Raw genomic sequence first — 22,076 nt, 5'->3', positions numbered from 1 at the left:
CACCGGCAGATGACATGGCACCCCACACCATCACTGACGGTGGAAACTTTACACTGGACCTCATGCAACGTGGATTCTGTGCTTCTCCGCTCTTCCTCCAGACTCTGGGTCCTTGATTTCCAAAGGAAATGCAGAACTTGCTTTCATCAGAAAACATAACTTTGGACCACTCAGCATCAGTCCAGTCCTTTTTGTCCTTGGCCCAGGCGAGACGCTTCTTGCGCTGTTTCATGTTCAAGAGTGGCTTGACACACGGAATGCGACACCTGAATCCCATGTCTTTCATGAGTCTCCTCGTGGTGGTTCTTGAAGCGCTGACTCCAGCTGCAGTCCACTCTTTGTGGATCTCCCCCACATTTTTGAATGGGTTTGTCGTCACAATTCTCTGCAGGGTGCGGTTATCCCTAGAGCTTGTACACTTTTTTCTACCACATTTTTTCCGTCCCTTCGCCTGTCTGTTAATGTGCTTGGACACAGAGCTCTGCGAACAGCCAGCTTCTTTAGCAATCACCTTTTGTGTCTTGCCCTCCTTGTGCAAGGTGTCAATGATTGTCTTTTGGACAGCTGTTAAGTCAGAAGTCTTCCCCATGATTGTGGTGCCTTCAAAACAAGACTGAGGGACCTTTTAAAGGCCTTTGCAGGTGTTTTGAGTAAATCAGCTGATTAGAGTGGCAGCAGGTGTCTTCTATATTCAGCCTTTTCAGAATATTCTAATTTTTTGAGATACCAAATTTGGAGTTTTCATTAGTTGTCACTTATGAATATCAAATTTAAATGTTATGAACATTGGAAATACATTGGTCTGTGTGCATTGCATGAATATAATGTACAAGTTTCACGTTTTGAATGGAATTACTGAAATATTTTCAACCTTTTGATGATATTCTAATTTACTGGCCAGCACCTGTAGGTAGGGAGCTGTCGTGAGTGCAGACAGCGTGGAAAGTTCTCTTTCCTGGATTGATTTTAGGAATAGTTCGGTTGGGCTGGTTAGGCGTCTGTCGTGAGATGATGACTGAATGACAGCTCAGCGGTGACAGTTCCTTAAATAGCTTCCGCGTGTCACGTCACCGAGTAGTGTCGGTGGCGGGAATGCTGGGAAATGGAGTGCTGCGCCAACCTGGCCCGCAGAGGAGGTCAGGAGGAGGAAGAGTTCATGACAGGAAGCCTGCTATTGACCCGATAAAAGGCATAGCTGGAGTTTTTCTTCACTAGAATAGATCTAACACTTCACCAGAGAATATTTATGTGACTAAAATTAATGGAGACAGAAAAGTAGGAAGTTGAGAGAAAAAGTGGTTTCGTCCACAAAGCTAATTTATCGTAGGATTTTCTGCTTAAATTTCATCAACTCCTGAGTTTAACGATACAAAAATAACACAAAAGACAAGGTGCACCAGTCAAAATAAAAGCTCTTTTCTGTGTTCACCATAAACTATGCCAATTACTCTGCTGCCAAACCTAACGCAACACTACATAATGATTATTGATGTGGCAATAACCATTGATGAGGTCTATTCTTTTGCTATTTCTTTTTAATTTATTGGAAATTATTAAACCTTTAGCCTAGAAGGCTTTTTAGTCTAAAGCAAAAGCCAGAAAAAGTTAAAAATGATTTTTTTTAGGTGAGACAAAAACAATAACACATAACGATATAGGTAACAATGGTGGCAGAGGAGTAGAGAGCCTGTCCTGTAACTGGAAGGTTGCAGGTTTGAGCCCCTTTTGTTGCAGTCTTTGTGTCCTTGGGCAAGACGCTTCACCCTCTTTGACGGTGATGGGAGGGAGTGTAGCAGCTGTGGCTACGATGTAGCTCATCAGTGTGAACGCATGTGTGAAGGAATTGAGTGTTTAGTGCTTTGGAGTTTTCTGGCTATACAGGTGCAGGTCATTTATCATTCGTCCCATGTTTTTGTGATGACCAACAGATGATAGTGATGTGTGATAAGTGCATGTGAATGGGGCAGGCCTCCCCGACCCTAGAACAGTGATACTCACTCCTGATCCTGGGGAGCCGGTATCCAGCATGTTTTTGTTCTAACTGTGCTTCAACACACCTGTTTTCAATCAGAAGGTTATTAACAAGCTTCTGGAAAACTCGGCAAGCTGCTGAACAGGCGAATCAACCACTGAATTAGGTGTATTGAAGTAGAAACAAGGAAAACATGCTGGATGTCGGCTCTCCAGGACCAGGAGAGAGTTCCACTGATCTAGAAGCTGAGAAACTAAACAAACTTAAGCAAAACCAGTGGATCATGACAAAATACTGAAAGAGGAAGTACAGAAATACTGAAAATACAAGCTGCAGTGGTGCCAGTGGTGATAAGAGCACTTAGAGCTAAGTGAGTGGCTTCAACTGTTTGACCTCAAACGTACCTAATCCATCAGTGTTTTATGCCTAAAGTAGTGTAGAAGGAAGTATTATCTTTGACACATCTGGCTCCACCTCACTGGTGCATATACAAATAACTCTTTGTTTACTGTATATTCAGCCAATAGCTTGCCCTGCAGACAAAGTGGGCGTGTCTCTGCCAGGTCTAAGCTAAACCGAATCTTGCTCCATCATTGAGTTCCTGTCCTGGATAGCAAGCAGCAATGAGGACTTTCCTGCTTCTGCTGGTACGTGTTTTTAGAATCCCCATTCTTTGTATTGTTGTCTAAGCAAATAACATTTATGTAACAGTATCGTTGGTGTCATTAACTGATTAATCTCTTTTATTTAAAATATGGGAACAGAAAGGAAAAACAATGAACCTGTTTAATTAACCCTTTGATGCATGAATTATGAAATCTTCAACCATCATTCATTTTTAACATTTTTTTTCATTTATTTTTAGATGTGAATGAATCAAATTTTAACAAATATTTTTGTAACATTTAATAATTTACAAATAATAGATTACATGTCCACCTCAGTGGACAGCGTGCATTCTGAACATGAAATATATTGGCTTGACTTACTGAAGTCCAAATGGAGGGGGGGCTCAAATGCAACAAAGTCTTCAACAGCTGGGCTTAATTGCAAAAAACTAAATAAAATACAATTTTGAGTACCTGTCCACTGTAGTGACCATTATGCATCAAAGGGTTAAATGATACTAATACTAATAATAATAATAATAATAATAATAATAATAATAATAATAAAGAGAAGCTGAATTAGACTTGATTTGAAGCCACCTTGTTATGCTATCTATGTAGCAATGTTGCAAAATGGCCACAGTTTTTAGACTGACTTATTAAAGGAGTTGACAGGCCTTCTTATGAAAGCGTTTGTAGTCAGGGGTAGACTGGCCTATCTGGCATTCTGGCACTGTCCCGGTGGGCCGATTAGCCAAGTGGGCCACTTGCCCAGCTTGGGCTGTCCCAAACCAAGCCCCCATCTCATGTGCGGTTATAGAGACAAGTCTGCGAGCAGCACACACAACATGCCGTCCCTCCCCCCACATTTGGCGGGATAGACGAGTCGCAAGCAGCAACCTCCCCTGCCGAGGGCCGACGGAACATAAAAATGCCAGGGCCAAATTTTGGTCCCAGTCCACCCCTGTTTGTAGTTATTACATTTAGGAACTGATTCTTGTTGGTCAAAAATAATTTAGTTAAAATACATCAAGCAGTTAAATGGGGCAGAAGGTCTTTGTTACAAATAGTTTTTTAAAACATTTTACTTTATTTTCATTTACTGCTTTATGATTCAAAAGATTCAAAACTTTATTGCTATTTTCTGCTCACATAGCATGAAATAAGTGACAAAATGATTGGACTCCTCCTGCGTTACATACAATAAGCAAAATCAAACAAAACAAAAACAATAATATTACAAAAACAGTAGTATTAAAAACAGCAATGGAAATAGGAAATACCGTTTAGACAGCCCAAAAATAGTCTGTGTAGAGTGTAAGGGGCGGGCACAGTGAGGTTGACATTTCTGTGGGGTGAAGGCAGAAACTAATGCATATGTTAATGTTCTGGACCAATAATTCAGTAAAACATTTCACACTGGGGTAGAAAATAAAATCACCACACATATGGTGGCCTTCACTCCTTTAACCTTCGTCTTCGTCTTCCTCCGCTTATCCGGGTCCGGGTCGCGGGGGCAGCATCCCAATTAGGGAGCTCCAAGCCGTCCTCTCCCCGGCCTTGTCCACCAGCTCCTCCGGCAGGACCCCAAGGCGTTCCCGGACCAGATTGGAGATGTAACCTCTCCAACGTGTCCTGGGTCGACCCGGGGGCCTTCTGCCGGCAGGAAATGCCCGAAACACCTCCCCGGGGAGGCGTCCAGGAGGCATCCTGACCAGATGCCCAAACCACCTCAACTGGCTCCTTTCGATCCGGAGGAGCAGCGGTTCTACTCCGAGTCCCTCCCGAATGTCCGAGCTCCTCACCCTATCTCTAAGGCTGAGCCCGGCCACCCTACGGAGGAAACTCATTTCGGCCGCTTGTATCCGCGATCTCGTTCTTTCGGTCATTACCCAAAGCTCATGACCATAGGTGAGGATTGGGACGTAGATCGACCGGTAAATCGAGAGCCTGGCTTTGTGGCTCAGCTCCCTCTTCCCCACGACAGATCGGCTCAGCGTCCGCATCACTGCAGACGCCGAACCAATCCGCCTGTCGATCTCCCGATCCCTCCTACCCTCACTCGTGAACAAGACCCCGAGATACTTAAACTCCTCCACTTGAGGTAGGACCTCTCCCCCGACCCGGAGGTGGCAAGCCACCCTTTTCCGGTCGAGAACCATGGTCTCAGATTTGGAGGTGCTGATCCTCATCCCAGCCGCTTCACATTCGGCCGCGAACCTACCCAGCAAGAGCTGAAGGTCAGAGCTGGATGAAGCTAGGAGGACCACATCATCCGCAAAAAAGCAGAGACGAGATTCTCCTGCCACCAAACTCGACACACTCCACACCATGGCTGCGTCTAGAAATTCTGTCCATAAAAGTGATGAACAGAACCGGTGACAAAGGGCAGCCCTGGCGGAGTCCAACCCTCACTGGGAACAGGTCCGACTTACTACCGGCTATGCGGACCAAACTCACGCTCCTCTGGTAAAGGGACTGAATGGCCCTTAACAGAAAGCCACCCACCCCATACTCCTGGAGCGTCCCCCACAGGGTGCCCCTGGGGACACGGTCATAAGCCTTCTCCAAATCCACAAAGCACATGTGGATTGGTTGGGCAAACTCCCATGCCCCCTCCATCACCCTTGCAAGGGTATAGAGCTGGTCCACAGTTCCACGGCCAGGACGAAAACCACATTGCTCCTCCTCTATCTGAGATTCAACTATCGATCTGACCCTCCTCTCCAGTACCTTGGCGTAGACCTTTCCAGGGAGGCTGAGGAGTGTGATCCCCCTATAGTTGGCACACACCCTCAGGTCACCCTTCTTAAAGATGGGGACCACCACCCCGGTCTGCCACTCCCTAGGAACTGCCCCCGATGACCACGCAATGTTGTAGAGACGTGTCAACCATGACAGCCCTACAACATCCATAGCCTTGAGATACCCAGGACGAACCTCATCCGCCCCCGGGGCTCCGCCGCTGTGTAGTTGTTTGACTACCTCAGCAACTTCTGCCCCCGAGATCGGACAGTCCATCCCCAGGCCTCCCAGCTCTGGTTCCTCCTCGGAATGCGCATTGGTGGGATTGAGGAGCTCCTCAAAGTATTCCTTCCACCGTCCGACTATAGCCTCAGTTGACGTCAGCAGCTCCCCATCCCCACTGTAAACAGTGTGAGCGAGTTGCTTCCTTCCTCTCCTGAGGCGCCGGACAGTTTGCCAGAACCTCTTTGGAGCCGATCGATAGTCTTTCTCCATGGCCTCACCAAACTCCTCCCACGCCCGAGATTTTGCCTCGGCAACTGCCACTGCTGCACCCCGCTTGGCTACCCGGTACCTGTCTGCTGCCTCCGGAGACCCACAGACCAGCCACGCCCTGTAGGCCTCCTTCTTCAGCCTGAGGGCTCCCCGAACCTCTGGTGTCCACCAGCGGGTACGGGGGTTGCCACCACGACTGGCACCGGCCACCTTACGACCACAGCTAGCAACAGCCGCCTCGACAATCGCAGAGTGGAACAAGGCCCACTCGGACTCAATGTCCCCCACTGCTCTCGGGACGTGGTCAAAGCTCTGCCGGAGGTGGGAGTTGAAGACCGTCTTGACAGGTTCTTCTGCCAGGCGTTCCCAGCAGACCCTCACTATGCGTTTGGGTCTGCCAGGTCTACGCGGCATGTTCCCTTGCCATCTGATCCAACTCACCACCAGGTGGTTATCAGTTGACAGCTCCGCCCCTCTCTTCACTCGGGTGTCCAAAACATACGGCCGCTGGTCAGATGATACGACTACAAAATCTATCATCGACCTGTGACCTAGGCTGCCCTGGTACCAAGTGTACCGGTGGGCATCCTTATGTTCGAACATGATGTTCGTTATGGCCAAACTGCGGCTTGCACAGAAGTCCAATAACAAAACACCGCTCGAGTTCAGATTAGGTGGGCCGTTCCTCCCAATCACACCCCTCCAGGTCAAGCTGTCATTTCCCACGTGAGCATTGAAGTCCCCCAGCAGGACAATGGAGTCCCCTGATGGAGCACTATCTAGCACTCGTCCCAGGGACTCCAAAAAGGGTGGGTACTCTGAACTGATATTTGGCCCATAAGCACAAACAACAGTCAGGACCCGTTCCCCGACCCGAAGGCGCAAGGAAGCTACCCTCTTGTCCCCCGGGGTAAACCCCAACACACAGGCAGAGAGTCTCGGGGCTAACAAAAAGCCAACCCCAGCCCTCCGCCTCTCACCCAGAGCAACTCCAGCAAAGTAGAGTGTCCAACCCCTCTCCAGGTCTCGGGTTCCAGAGCCAATGCAATGTGTCGAGGTGAGTCCGACTATATCTAGCCGGTACCGCTCAACCTCTGCCACAAGCTCCGGCTCCTTCCCCGCCAGCGAGGTGACGTTCCATGTCCCAAAAACTAGTTTTCTTGTCCGGGGATTGGACCGCCAAGGCTCCCGCCTTGGTCTGCCACCCGATTCGCATTGCACCGGACCCTTCATGTTCCTCCTGCGGGTGGTGGGTCCACAGTTGGATGAGCCCATGTATCCGGTTCGGGCTGGGCCCGGCCGGGCCCCATGGGCGAAAGCCCGGCCACCAGGCGCTCGCCCACGGGCCCCAACCCCAGGCCTGGCTCCAGGGTGGGACCCCGGTAACCCTCCGGGCCGGGTACTCCGACTCTTCGTTTTAACCGCCATGAAAGATCCTTCGAACCGTTCTTTGTCTCACCCTTCACCTAAGACCAATTTGTCATGGGAGACCCTACCAGGGGCACTAAGTGCCCCAGACAACATAGCTCCTAGGATCATTAGGGCACTCACACTCCTCCACCATGATAAGGTGACGGTTCCTTTAACCTGATAAACCAAAACCACTGAACCTGTATTTTGGCACTTTGATGTCAAAGGTGTGACATCAGCAACAATATCGAGTCAAACGCTGACGGGTCTTCCTAGAACACCTGTTTTCACTTGTGCATTCTTAGTGAGTGTTCAGATTTCATAGGAGAAAATGGATGTGGGCAGAAATCAGCTTAGGCTTGAGTAGTTGAGCCAGTAACATAAAATCTTTACCTCAAGCAAACTAAACAAGAACTGAAGTCAACAGTTTTGAAAAAAAAAAAAACCAACAACAAAAAAACAAAAACAGAAACAACATTTTCTGAAAATGTATGTTCAAAGTTTCTCTCTGTTGGAATAAATTACATGGCTTTCATTATCTTTTTGCAAAATCATCTTCATTCTTGTATCTGCTTTAGTTACTTTTAGAAATTTACATAATTCTTCAGAGTTTTGGTGAATTTATAAGGTTTTCTTAGAGATGGCATAACTTTAGGCAAATAGGTCTTAAAATAAAAATCTGAGACATTTGTTCCACAATGGTTACCTATGAAAACCAATAAGAAATCATTTCTTTTCTACAATGTTTGTTCTTTCTTGCATATTATGCATGGTTCCACGGCATCTTTTATAATAGTTTGAAGCAAAAACATAAAAAGGTGAAAATATTTGCAATTTCCAAAATTTACGAGTTGTGATTTTCTTGTTTTTCCATGTCACAGTTTTTACAAGCATTAATGTGAAGAACCTTTAAACTGCTTGCTTTCCCTTTAAGAATATAAATAAATAAAGTAATTTTCTGTTTGCTTGAAGTATTTAACATATTCCTAGACTTCATCACAGTCCTAAAACGCCTGTTCACTGAGCTACAAGTAAATCATGTTTATTAACTAAGAAATGTTGCAATTTAGTTGTAAAAATGTATGTATTTTATAGTTTCAGCTTTTACACGTTTTTAAAAGTGTTGTTTGTTCAGACTGTTTGTGGTGATGCAAAAACCACTAGTTAGAAAAATACGAGGAAAAAGGAAACAATTGTGGGGACAACTTCACCCTAAATAGGAAATGTGAGAAAGAAATGCATCATTGAAACCATTTTGTTTTTCTCTTCCATGCAGGTTGCATTAGCAGCCATCAGAGAATGCCAGGGTGGTAGCAAGTACAATAATAACCGTTTTATACGGGTAAATGTTTAGTATTTTAAACCAAATTCTATATTTGCTGCTGAATAGAGAATCTACTAATTGTTTATTTCTCATCTGGGCTACATTAGGATGTTTTACTGCGTTCTAAAAGGAGATGGGTCCTGTCCACGATTGACCTAGAGGAGAACATGGAGGTGGATTACCCATTCACAATTACAACGGTAACAAATTTTATAATAACTGGTCAGAGTCTGATAGCCCTCTTTTCCATTAAGATGATATATGCTAAATTTAATAAAGTTTCTTTTAGATGCACAACGACAAGACTCAAGGGAGAGAATATAAGTTTGTAATAAGTGGAGACGGTGTTGATGATAAATTGTTCTCCATAAATGATGCAACCGGAGATGTCTTTGTGCACAGAAAAGTTGATCGAGAGGAGAAAGAGATGTATCACGTGAGCTGATATGAGATAATTCATCCTTCTAATAATTAATTCCTAATACGATGTGGAAAATGCTTTACCTGAGTATTTCAATCCACAGATCACATTTGATGTCTGGGACAAAGCAACTAACACAAAAATGGACAGAGAGCTATCTTTTGATGTCCAAGTAAAAGACTTAAATGATAATGCACCGATGTTTACCAGAATTAACAAAACGGTCAGTGTGGATGAAAACATGGAGGAAGGTGAGTATACAACTTTGTAAAATTGATATGATATTGAGAGATGTTTAAACAGCCGTCTTTAATAGTGAGGGTTATTAAAGGGTATAACAATTCTTGTTCAGCCTGTGTGATGTGTACCTTTTCTGGTTGTACAAGGATTCCTGCCAGCATCTATGGAGTTTAAAGATAATGATAAGGAGAAAACAATCAACTCAACGGTCTCAATAAGTGTGGTTTCTCAGAACCCGGTAGAGCCTAAGATTAATGTCACACAGATTGATGACAGAATGGCCCGACTCACTTTCAAAGGATGTTTTGACTATGATGTAAGGATAAGAATGTTATTTAATCCAGAATAACAGCTGGTTCATGGCTATGCAGTCCCAGGCTTACCTTAAAACAATTATGTTTTTTTTTTCAGAAAGCAAAGCAGTTTAAAGTAAAAGTTAAAGCAAGTGATCATGGAAAGCCACCTCTGTCCACCACTGAAGTTATTACGCTCAATATTGTCAACAAAAACAATAACGCTCCAAAGTTCAAGCAGAAACAAGTAAGTTTTTGTGTTATTATTACATTTTGTTTCTAGAATTCAGAATATGTTTGAAACGACTTTATTTCTTCGTAGTACGAAGTTGAGGCTGTGGAAATGACTACCCATGATGATATTTTGAGAATTGCAGTAGAGGACAAGGATGCTCCTAACACTGATGGCTGGAAGGCCAAGTACTACTTCATCAGTGGCAATGAAGAAGAAATCTACAGCCTTAGAACTGACCCAAAAACTAATGAGTGTATTCTGAGTGTTGTCAAGGTAACAGCTGCTCTCCATCTGACTAAAATATGTACTCAGTTCAAACTAATAATCCAATGCATGCCCTCAACAGCAATTTCATTTGTTCTGATCACAACTGGTTTGTTTTTCTAGGAGAAGAATTACAACCAAAATACTTTGGTGAACCTGACAATCGGAGCTGAAAATGTTGAACCCTTATCCATTTGTAAAGATAATAAACTGATTAAAGATCCAAAGCTGCTCCCACCTCCAGATTCAGTTAATGTTACAGTGAAAATGCTCGATACCAATGACGCACCAGTGTTTGAAAAATATACAGACGAGGTGTATCAGGTAGAAGAGTCGGAGCCAGGACAGGTGCTCTACACTCCAAAGGTTCAGGATATCGACTCACCCAATGTCAGGTATGTTTCAACATGCTGCATGTCTTCTAAGCAAGAAGAAGAGATAATGTCAATGCATTTGGTTGGTTGTCTGTATGACAGATAGATCAAGTGATAAAAATCTAAGTTAATAGATGTTGAAAGATAAAATCAGGTGTCTAATGTATGAATGAAAAAGGCAGTAACGTTCATATTAAAGACCAGGGACTCACCAGACCCATTAACATAGCTTGCATACACACAAAATGAGGTCTAATATTTGCTTAAATCAAAAATAATTGTTGACAGGAACATTTGCGCAACCTTAAGCCAACTCTAATTTGGCGCAAGCACATTCTGTAGACAGGGAAACTGGCAAAATAATACACTTTCAGATCTGTAGACCCACACACACACACACACACACACACACACACACACACACACACACACACACACACACACACACACACACACACACACACACACACACACACACACACACACACACACACACACCTTCAAATGACTTACTGATGCAATAGACATCAAACATGACACAGCACGTCCAATTTAAATAAGAAGAAATGAAACGTCCCACAACTTCCAGCCTTGGAGACTGTTGCCAAAAACAAGCCTGGTACTTACAAGGGTCTTTAATGGAGCCAACAGGTATCAAGGTGTGACATGTTACCCAGTTCTAAAGGGTGTACACAGAAAATTACAAGGTATATTCAAGGGTATGTACAGGGAAAGTGCTGGGTATTTACAGAAGCATGAGGATACACTGTATTTAACGGTATGAATTCTGTGCCCACCCATACCAGGTACGGGTCAGTGTAATTACAATGTACTCACTTTGTTCACCATTTACTTGCCATATATGCTGACAGAAGTAGCTCAGAAAGTAGAGCAGGTTGTCCAGTAATCGGAAGATTGTAAGCTCGAGCCCGTCTCAGACAAGAGAATGCTGCTGGGCTAGACACTTAAGTATTATATATATATATATATATATATATATATATATATATATATATTACTACTACTACTACTAAATACCCTGTACACACTTTCACATGTTCCTGGTACGTACTCCCATAGGTACCCAGAGAAAACTATACACTGCGATCAGTACTTGGTACTTACCTCAGGAGTGACCTTATACCTACTACAGATCCCTTTAAAGGTGCATTAAAGGATCTTTATCTGAAGTAGGTTTTGCTATTACTTGAAAGGCTTTTCACATACCAATGGCAAGCAATAATTCAAATGTTTTGCCCAAAAAATGAATAGTTGCAATTGTTTCAGAAATTTTCAATCCAGAACAAACCTAATCCAATCATTGCGTCACGTAGCGTTGTGGGTGGCAGCGGACCATGTGTGGTGGAGCTGACCCAGGAGGCAGAAATGCAGGCTCAGTTAACATAAAACGGATCTAATGACTGAGGAAACAGCAGGAGCAGCAAGACAAGGTGGAGACACAACAACAATGATCCGACAAGGGACACATGCAAAACGGGAGTTATAAATACACAGGGAAGAATCAGGAACACATGGGCAGGTTAACAAGGGGCAGGTGAGTCCAATAAATCACTAATCAGGGGCAGGAGAGAGCAAGAGTCAGAGGGGTAGGAGCAGATCCTGACACATTGTGAACATCCCATTCCTGATGATTAGATCCTGATCCATGATAAAACTTGTGTCTGTGTTTCTGTGTGTGCAATATAATAAAAGCTCAAGGTTTGCAGCCTGGTTGGTGCTGTAGAAGGCTCAGACTGAAGACATGATACCTGTGAATAAACTTAAGGCAGCAGTGTTTAATCTTGGTTCTCAAGGGCCACCATCCAAAATATTTTAGAAGATTCTCTGCTTGGACATACCTGATTTTAATGAATGCATGATTTACAGGCCAAAGGGGTTGGGTGCAATGTGGGATGGTTGGTAGCCGAAGGCGAAGACTTTGGCGGTCTGATCCTCAGCTACAAAAGCTCGTTCTCGGTACGTGGAATGTCACCTGTCTGGTGGGGAAGGAGCCGGAGTTGGTGTGCGAAGTTGAGAGGTTCTGACTAGATATAATCGGACTCAACTCCACGCATGGCTCTTGCTCCAGAACCAATTTCCTTGAGAGGAGCTGGATGTTCTACCACTCTGGAGTTGTCCCCACTGAGAGGCACCGAGTCATAGTGGCTGACCGCAGCTGCAGGGTCGTTGTTGCCTGTTGTGGTGGCAATCCCTGAACAGCAGGTGCACACTGACAGTTAGGGATACTGTCAACCTGAAGAAAGTTAAGTGAAGGGAAAGTGAAATGCCTGTGGTACTCCAGAAGCAGCTGATGGGTACCGGCAGGCTAAGCGGAATGCGGTCCGGGTGATCACAGATGCAAAATTCCAGGCATGGGAAGAGTCCTGTGAGACCGTGGAGCAAAACCTCGGAACGGCTTAGAGGAGATTCCGGTCCACTATCCGGCGTCTCAGGAGGGGAATGGTGTGCTGCTGACCTCGACTCGGGACGTTGTGGATTGGTGGGCAGAGCACCTCGAGGTCCTCCTCAATCCCACCGGCACATCTTCCAGTGAGGAAGCAGAGTCCAGGGACTTTGGGTAGGGCTCTCTAATTTCTGGTTCTGATGTCAAAAAGCTCCTCGGTGGCCAGGCCACCGTGATGGATGTGATCCGCTCAGAGTTCCTTAAGGCTCCGGATGTTGTATGGTTGTGTTGGCGGACACAACTCTGTAGTATTGAGTGGACATCGGGGGGCAGTTCCACTGTATTGGCAGACCGGAGTGGTGGGGGCCGCAGGATGTGTTCGAACTACAGAGGGATCCCACTCCTGAGCCGTCTTAGTAAAATCTATTCAGGGGTTCTGTAGAGGAGGGTCGAACCTCAGATTCAGGAGGAGTAATGTGGTTTTCGTCCTTGCCGTGGAACACTGGACAAGGTGAGTGGGAGTTTACCCAACCAATCTACATGCACTTTGTGGATTTCAGGAAGCCCTTTTGGGGGTACTTCGAGAATATGCAGTACTAGGCCCTCTGATATAGGCTGTTGGGTCCGGTTAGGTTATATGACCGGTGCCAGAGCTTGGTCCATATTGTTGGCAGTAAGTTGAGCTCGTTTCCAGTGAGGGTTGGAATCCGCCAAGGCTGCCTTTTGTGATCGATTCTGTCCATAAATTATGGATAGGATTTCTAGGCACAGCCAAGGTATTGAGTCTCTGATTTTTGCAGATGATGGGGTCCTGTTGGCTTCATCAGAACATGATCTCTGGCTCTCACTGGAGCTGTTCGCAGCAGAGTGTGAAAAAGCTGGGTTGAGAATCAGCTCCTCTAAACCCGAGACCGTGGCCGTGAGTCGGAAAAGGGCAAAATGCCTTCTCCAGGTCAGGGATGAGGTCCTGCCTCAAGTGGAGATGTATAAGTATCTCGGGGACTTGTTCACAAGTGAGGGAAAACTGGAGCGTGAAATCGATAGGCGGATTGGTGCTGCATCTGCAGTAATGCGAGCTGAGCTGAAAGGCAAGGCTCTCGATTTATGGGTTGATCTACGTTCCAACCCTCACCTATGGTCACAAGCTAATAGTGACCGAAAGAATGAGATTGCGGATACAAGTGGCCAAAATTAGTTTCCTCTGCAGGGTGGCTGGGTCCTCCCTTAGAGATAAGGTGAGAAGCTCAGTCATCCGGGAGGGGCTCGGAGTCGATCTGCTGCTCCTCCACATTGAGAGGAGCTAGTTGCTACTGCCCTCGCGACCTGATCCCGGATAAGCAGCCGAAAGCGGATGACATGATAAATTGCCAAACAGGTAGCTAAACGTTTGAAGCAGGTGTATTGGAGCAGGAAAACAAATAAAGCATGCAAGATAGTTGCTGTCAAAGAACAGGACTGGACACCACTGACTTATAGTTTGACTACACATTAATAGATTATCTTATTCTGATCAATTTATTTTGGTGGAACATTATAAGCGTGCTTAAATAGTTTGTGTTGTTTTATTTATTTATTTTTTCTGTCTGAAATAATTATTCATGTTAGCAACTGTGATTTTCATGTGCCTAGATTTGTTATGGTAGAAGATCCAGCTGGTTGGATGTCTGTTGATGCAAAAACTGGACAAGTTACAACGATCAAGAAAATGGACAGAGAGTCACCCTTTGTTGATAAAGACAATATTTACAGAGTTGTCATTGCTGCTATAGATGACGGTATGAAATGGTTCAAATAAATATTGTAACCACAGTAAAAATGCATTATGTCCAAATAAATAAATAAATGTTAATTACTTTTCCTTTGCTGTGGTTTCTAAGGCACACCTCCTGCCACAGGCACCTGCACAGTCAAGATCCACCTCAGGGATATCAATGACAACACCCCTAAGCTCGTCAACTCAAGTATGATCTTTTGTGATAACAAAGTTATAAAGATCATGGTGTCTGCTAAGGACAGTGATGCAGAGCCATACAGTGGACCCTTCATCTTCACCTTGAGGGATGATGAAACTCTGAAACGGCTTTGGAAACTTGACCCTGCTCATGGTTGGTCCAAAACTCCTCTAAATTATTCTTGATTGAAAATAAAAGTGGATATTTGAAAAGCCACTGACACACATCTTTACCAGGGGAAGAAGCTGGCCTTGTTGCCCTGAAGTCACTTGAAAGGGGTAATTACTCCATTCCTCTGCGGATTCAGGACAAACAGAATATGATTGGACACGAGACGTTGGAGGTGGAGGTTTGTGATTGTGGAGGAGGAGACGTTTGTGTCAGGACTATAAATCCACTCTCAACTAACGTCAGTGATGCTGCCATTGGAATAATAAGCCTTGGACTGCTTTTATTTCTGAGTGAGTATGGCAATCATGAAACACAAATGGCAAAAGCAAAAAATATAGATAAAAAAAACCCAAAAAAATCTTCCAAATGCTCCAACCTACAACTAATGTCACACGAAACACATTTGGCCGTGATATTATTTAGCCTAATTTTTATCCACCTGCATTTCTGCAATTAAATGTTTTGAAAACCAACTTATTTAACAGATGTTGGGATGGTGATTAATTTTATTCATCTATTAACATGTTGTACAACTCAGATGTTAAAATTCACAACTGCAAAGACAGTAAAGAGAGAGACTCCAGGCCAGGATTCAGAGACCTTCTTGTAGCAGGGCAGCAGCTGTGCTAACCACTGTGCAGCACCACCATGTATGCACATAACAAGATATTATATATGACGCGACTGTAATTTCAAATCTTACTCACATTAATTCAAAACCTTGGTTTCTAAACAAGGTTTCCTTGTGTTGTGTCTGCAGTACTGGGGGTCGTTTTTATTTGCAATAGAAAAAAAAAAGAATTCCAAACTTTTGAGGACCAGGGCCATCAGTCACTCATCCAATACAATGAAGAAGGAATGAGCGTTGACTGCAAGGTTAGTTAGTTGTGATGTGGTTGAGCAAAATTTGTGAGTGAGACAATAATTGACTAAACACCATTACTACCTTTTCTTACTTCTACAAGGCTGAACCTGTTCACCTAGGAAATGATGGAACTGTGACAGATGGAATAAAACAGAGCTCTGTGAAGGTAAAAAAAATACTTTCGTTTTCTAATTCATTCTATTTTAATACATTATAGTTTTGCAAGTGTTGTTTTGATGAGAGCAGACAAACTTGTTGTTTCCAAGGGGGGAAAAAAATCCAGATATATTTTTGTGTAGAAACGTTTAAACATTTTTGAAAGTTGTTCCCTTGTGAACTAATAAATGGCAGCTGTACTTAGTGATACTCTCTTTTCCTTTACCCAGCCGACATAATTATGTTTTATTTTCTCCTCTCTCATTTTGATTTTAAGAAACACACACGCACACAGAAAAGAAAAAAGTGAGAAAAGAAAAGAATCACCCTGATGAAAGACTTCACAGCTTTAACCAATACAATAAATGAAAATATGTTGCTTTTACAATATCAAACTAAGTTCATAGACATCTTCAAATGACTTAATGATGCATTAAATGTCTGGCATGACACAGCACATCCAATGTAAACTAAAGATTAAACTCCAACGGCTTCTCACTGTGATTGCCATCAACAAGACTAGCAATTACAGTTTTTCTCAGTCGCTTTGGTGCGTTTCTCAGAACACTATTAATATTTGCACAGCAGTTAGTGCATTTCTCAAAACAATTAGTGCAAACTGCAAAACCTAGTGGATAGCCTGCAAAAGCACGTCACATACTCAAAATTGATAATCCACCCCTCAAAAGCAATTATTCATGTCAATTAAACTGTCAGTGCCATCAAAATGAAAAGTCTTGACACCATCTTTATGAACAAGATAGTCAAATGGCTTTGTCATGTTTTCACTATGACAGTTTACAATTTCAGTGTTTTCCATTGCAAGAATATTTGGTGACACCTGAAAATGCTCAAGACAGCACTATGCCCTACTTGTACAGCCATTTGAAATGTGCAGTAAAGTTACTGTAGATGTTATGGGAGTTTTGGGCGTAACTGAGACACTGAATACGTACGTTTTACATTTTTACTGTATAGAAGTGTTTGTAATTCTACAGCATTGTGCAAAAGAAAAAATATGCTACAGTCACTTGCTTACTGTAGAATACATGTAAACATAAAATCACCCTTTTGGTAGAGCTGTGCACAAATGTGAACAATATACAGTTAATGTAACAGTACATACAGTATTGCACAGTACTGTAACATACAGGTACAGTAAATCATCAAAGTCAAAGTCGTTTCATTGTCAATTCTATCACATGTGCAAGACATACAGAGAAATGAAATTGAGTTTCAGTACACACAATTCAGAGATCAGACATACATGGGCAAGACACATGACAAGAATTGGTGACTGTGGTTCTTCGCAACACGAGTCGCGCTACCTTAATAGATGAAAAGGGAAGTACATGAGGATAGATCGGGGGAGGGAAAAAAAGGCATACCAGAGTTACTCCCAGCAGGGCGTAGCTTTACTATGCAAAAAAATGCCTCAACATATAAGCACGAACATCACAGTTCACAACATGAGACTCCAATAGGGAGGCGGGGGTGGGGGGCGGGGATCCTGTTTCCCCAGGGCGAGCAGCCATGTGTAGCGCTCAGCCAGCTGTATCCGCAGGAGGGAGGGAGGAGCGCAGAGCTAATTTGAGTTCCTGCAGATTGATGACCTCGCTAGGCAGAAGTCCACAGTCTGAAGGCGGGGGGGGGGGGGGGGGGGGGGGGGGGTATCACAGCATCTGTCTGCATTCCTTCCTTCGTGGAGGTTGTTGTTGGCAGCTCAAGGCTGCCTTGGCGTCAGATTTGGATAACAAGACTGTGTTTGGGTCAGGCAGAGATAATTTTCCTCTCTGCCTTCAGTCTGTAAAAGGTCATTCCAGTCCTTCAGTGAAGCCAAATTAGGTTATTAAACATCTCCACACCATCCGGTGACCCTCTCTGTGACGACATCCATTTTGCGCACTAACACAGGTAATGCAGCTAAGACATTGTCCAGCTTAGGATTCACCTCGAGTAACGTCCCAGTCTGTGAGGTCTCCACCCGGGCGGTGCTTCCCGTGGGTGCGGGTCGCCCTCCAATCGCTCCCGTCTTCCCAAATTTCCAGAAAACCAGATATCCTCCCACTCCACTCAGAAGAAATCCAGTGATCATCAGGCCAAATATCCACATATCTTCGACGTCCTCAATGGACAGCTGAGAGAGACAAACGATCTTCCACTCCTTCCAGGAATCGAGCATATATCCCGCTGCGAGTGTCCCTTGCGGGCAAGTGGGAGCCCCCTCCTCCGTTCTCATCGTAGAAAAAATCTTATCAATCGTGTTGAATGACCAATTAATTAAATCCATTTCTGAAAAATAGGGATTTCCAGAAGAAGTGCAGAGAAGCGCTCTGAAGCAGACAGGACAAAAGAGCCTTGGGAAAAAAAAAATAAGGGAGCAAAGCAGAAGTGTCTGTGCTCTGTGAGTGCCAGGAGAACTTCTGGCACATCCAGACGCTCCTGTCTGTCTGGCCACATATTTTCATCTACATCACAGCGGATGTCATCCCTCGCAATGCAGCGAGGAAAGTATCTCCTGGAGTGGCGAATCCATCCTCTGCAGGATTCTGCTGTGATGTCATCACAAGCTGCATCCATGGCTACTAGCAGGGCCATTTGGGTATGTGGATGCTTGTCATATACCTTCCACCTCCAGGAAGAGAAAAACTCCTCAATTGGAATTAGGAATGGAGTGTAAGGAGGAAGAAACTCCATAAGCATCCTGCCGTGTGCTGCAAACCACTGCCTGCCTGTCGTGTGCTGCAAAACACTGCCTGACTACAGCAGAGTGATGGAAGCTAACATTATCCCAAACCATTACATACATTGTCCGATTGTCACCAGGACACACAACAATTTTCATTAGTGTGAGATAAGGTTAATCTGAGAACAGTAATTTATGGAGATTTCCATGGAAACTCCTTAAAAATAGGGCTTTCAAAATGGGTGTACAAATTGTTTGACAAGATGTTCAACAGTTTTGAGTGCAATGACACAAGCAATGAAATGAAGACTATTAGTTGTAAGGACGATGACTATTCAGCCGGTACAAGTATAAATAATTGTGACATTCATGATAAAAGCAAGGAGATAGTGATGAATAGCAAGTCAAAAGTGACCATTCTTTAGACATTTGTACTTACTCAGCTGCTTCATGTCCAAAGGCATTTGCCTTTAGATGAAATGAATGTGAAATCGCCACTAGGTTGTGCCAAAACGACTACATGTTGTGGAGGTTGAACTAACTGTTGTGCAAAGTTTAATTCTGTTGTGAGAAATGCACCAAAGCAACTGAGAAAAACTGTAAGAGGGCATTTACTGGAGCCAGGCAGCTTTCAGGAGTGACATGTTACCCGATAGATAGATAGATAGATAGATAGATAGATAGATAGATAGATAGATAGATAGATAGATAGATAGATAGATAGATAGATAGATAGATAGATAGATAGATAGATAGATAGATAGATAGATAGATAGATGGATGGATGGATGGATGGATGGATGGATGGATGGATGGATGGATGGATGGATGGATGGATGGATGGATGGATGGATGGATGGATAGATAGATAGATAGATAGATAGATAGATAGATAGATAGATAGATAGATGATAGATAGATAGATAGATAGATAGATAGATAGATAGATAGATGATAGATAGATAGATAGATAGATAGATAGATAGATAGATAGATAGATAGATAGATAGATAGATAGATGATAGATAGATAGACAGATAGATGATAGATAGACAGATAGATGATAGATAGACAGATAGATGATAGATAGATAGATAGATAGATAGATAGATAGATAGATAGATAGATAGATAGATAGATAGATAGATAGATAGATAGATAGATAGATAGATAGATAGATAGATAGACTTCATTACACATTCAAGGTCCAGCTTATAGTAAAAAAAAACAATATTAAAATCATAGAAAAACAAAACTAAAATAAAGTATAAAAAAAGGTACCATATAAAACCATAAAGAAACATATCTATGCTGTAATAACTCTATAGTTTCAAACATTAAGAGTGCAAATTCTCACATTAAGCTTGTTAGACAGCAATCATGACAGATCAATTTATTCTCTTCTAGAAAACTGAGACAGCCCGAGATATGTGGTATGATGAGAGGCAGAACACCACTATTGTGAGTAACTTGTTTCTAAAACACCCTTTCAAATCAAAAACTGATCAAATAACTTTGAAAGTAAACTATTACTTTATATCTTGTAACATCGATTTAGCCACACGGTGAAATGAACAGGAGGCACATGTAGATGCATGACATTAATCCTGTGCACCACTGTTTTACACTAACTTTGCTGTATTTACCCGAACAGATAAACTCACGTACAAGCACGAGGATGGGCACGGGCAGGGGTTCGAGCTCCATGGGCACGCAAAAAAATAGAACCTCTAGAAATGTAAATGGTTCATCAAAAGTGAGTTTTCATTTGGTTGTCTGACATTAGATCATAGCTTTATGCTAAACTTGGTGTTGATCAAAATCATATTGATAAAACTACTAGAGGCTGCTTGAATCCTCAATGTTTTATAGTTTTTATCCAATTACATTATCAATGACATAAAAAACTACACACGACACAGAATAAAGAAAACAGCATTCTGTTGCTGTGCTGTTTGTCAGATAAAGTCAAGCAAGGCCAGAGGTCTAAATTTAATAGTGGTTTGGTTTCCCTTTGTTTAGAATTCAAGCCATAGACACACAGTTAAGGTAAGTAGTCTGCATAGCATTTTATAAAACCAAAGTACACTCAAAGAAATTTAATGTTAAGGAAGCATTAGTGCACTCATCACCTTTTGATACATCATGAACACATATCTTTCTCTGCTTTTAGCGGTCCAGCTCGATGTACAGTCGCTCTTTGTCATCGTATCCCCATCTCAAGGAATTGATGGAAAATGTAAGACAGCACTACAAATTCTGATTAACTGCACTTAATATTAATCTTAATGTTAATTTTTAATTATTTTATTCTACAGACTCTTACTAAAAAATTTCAAGAAGATGCAGACGGACAAGAGCACAGTCCTTTTAAGTTTGCATATGAGGGGGAGGTCAGCAGATGCGAGTCACTGGATGAGCTGACATTCGACAAACTGGATGGAAACTTGTCCTTTCTGGATGATCTAGGGCCGCAGTTCAACACCTTGGCAGAGATGTGTAACGCTTCAGCTGTGAAAAAGACATACAGCTCCTACAGGGTTACAGACTGTCAAAACTGAGTCCCTTTTCTTTCAGTGTCGGATTAAAGATACAAATTGATTTACCTGGATTTGTGGGGAAGCGCCTGGATTTTTAACTTTATGTAGATTGTGTACATTATGGATTTGAGTGTGACATCTTTTAAGCCAGGTATTTTCATCTGTGCATGGGACAAGGATTTCTGTAGCAACAGCCTCATTGTGCTGTTATGTGTGAGCATGTCATGCCCTGATGGTTCTGAAAACTCCTTGTTCAGTGGTTGGATGTGTTTCATTGTTTTTGTTTATGTTTTTATAATGTTTCTAAAACACGAGGGACTGGAGCTATTTAACAGTTGACTTTCTTTCTATATGGGGATTTTGAAATGTCACAATTGTTTCAAATGTGTAACAAAAAGAGAAATGTGGAAACTTGGATCGTAGGATTTTCAAACTGCATTACCTTATTTTAGTTTTTAGAATAATTTTTTTTCAGTAGCACTAGTTTAATCATCTCACAAGGCGGAGTTTAAAAATAACTCGAATCTTTGTAAGGAAAGTGTAAATGGCTGTTTGGGGTATGGTAGGAAATAAAATCAGACTATTTTTAATTCATCATTGTGTTAAACATTTGTTACCTGAACCCTTAAACACAGTTTTTTTTTTGGGCGGGGGGGGGGGGGGGGGGGGGGGGGGGGCAAGAATCCTCTTACTGCGAGAGCTGATATATATCCACATACAAGCTATATTGATTACTTAGTTGCTACAAAACTCAGTTGTTTTCTTTAGACCTCTGAATTATTTAGCTGTTGAGAATATTTGTAATCTGGGGATGTTGTGACAATTTCTATTTTGTGGGTCTGAAGTTGACACGTTTGGGAATCGCTGTTCTAGACAACGTTGTTGTTGTTTTGTAGTATTTAAAATGAAGAGACTTCCAAT

At 42.9% G+C, this 22,076-nt stretch overlaps 1 protein-coding gene across 1 annotated transcript; it reads left to right on the top strand.

Annotated features, from left to right (window-relative positions):
* The first annotated feature begins 2,521 nt into the window (after positions 1-2,521).
* On the top strand, positions 2,522-21,749 carry LOC107391173 (cadherin-like protein 26). Its single transcript, XM_015968314.3, has 19 exons — positions 2,522-2,619; positions 8,507-8,572; positions 8,662-8,754; positions 8,844-8,990; positions 9,079-9,226; positions 9,362-9,531; positions 9,627-9,755; positions 9,831-10,016; positions 10,131-10,402; positions 14,415-14,560; positions 14,663-14,890; positions 14,974-15,198; positions 15,669-15,784; positions 15,874-15,939; positions 20,023-20,076; positions 20,270-20,371; positions 20,638-20,664; positions 20,789-20,854; positions 20,934-21,749. Exons 1-19 carry the CDS (start codon positions 2,596-2,598, stop codon positions 21,174-21,176), a joined length of 2,508 nt encoding a protein of 835 aa, XP_015823800.3. The 5' UTR covers positions 2,522-2,595; the 3' UTR covers positions 21,177-21,749.
* Positions 21,750-22,076: the final 327 nt, after the last annotated feature.

The sequence above is a fragment of the Nothobranchius furzeri genome, chromosome 15, assembly GCF_043380555.1.
Source record: "Nothobranchius furzeri strain GRZ-AD chromosome 15, NfurGRZ-RIMD1, whole genome shotgun sequence".
Lineage (NCBI taxonomy): Eukaryota > Metazoa > Chordata > Actinopteri > Cyprinodontiformes > Nothobranchiidae > Nothobranchius > Nothobranchius furzeri.
The sequence above is the reverse complement of the archived record's forward strand: the minus strand, read 5'-3'. Positions and strand labels throughout refer to the sequence as shown.

What these genes read in the sequence shown, in the direction of transcription:
- LOC107391173 (XM_015968314.3), top strand. Translation starts at nt 2,596, where the DNA reads ATGAGGACTTTCCTGCTTCTGCTG. An exon ending in AGAGGCAGAACACCACTATT is followed by an intron (nt 20,077 to 20,269) that starts GTGAGTAACTTG and finishes TTACCCGAACAG; the next exon opens with ATAAACTCACGTACAAGCAC. An exon ending in TCAAGGAATTGATGGAAAAT is followed by an intron (nt 20,855 to 20,933) that starts GTAAGACAGCAC and finishes TTTATTCTACAG; the next exon opens with ACTCTTACTAAAAAATTTCA.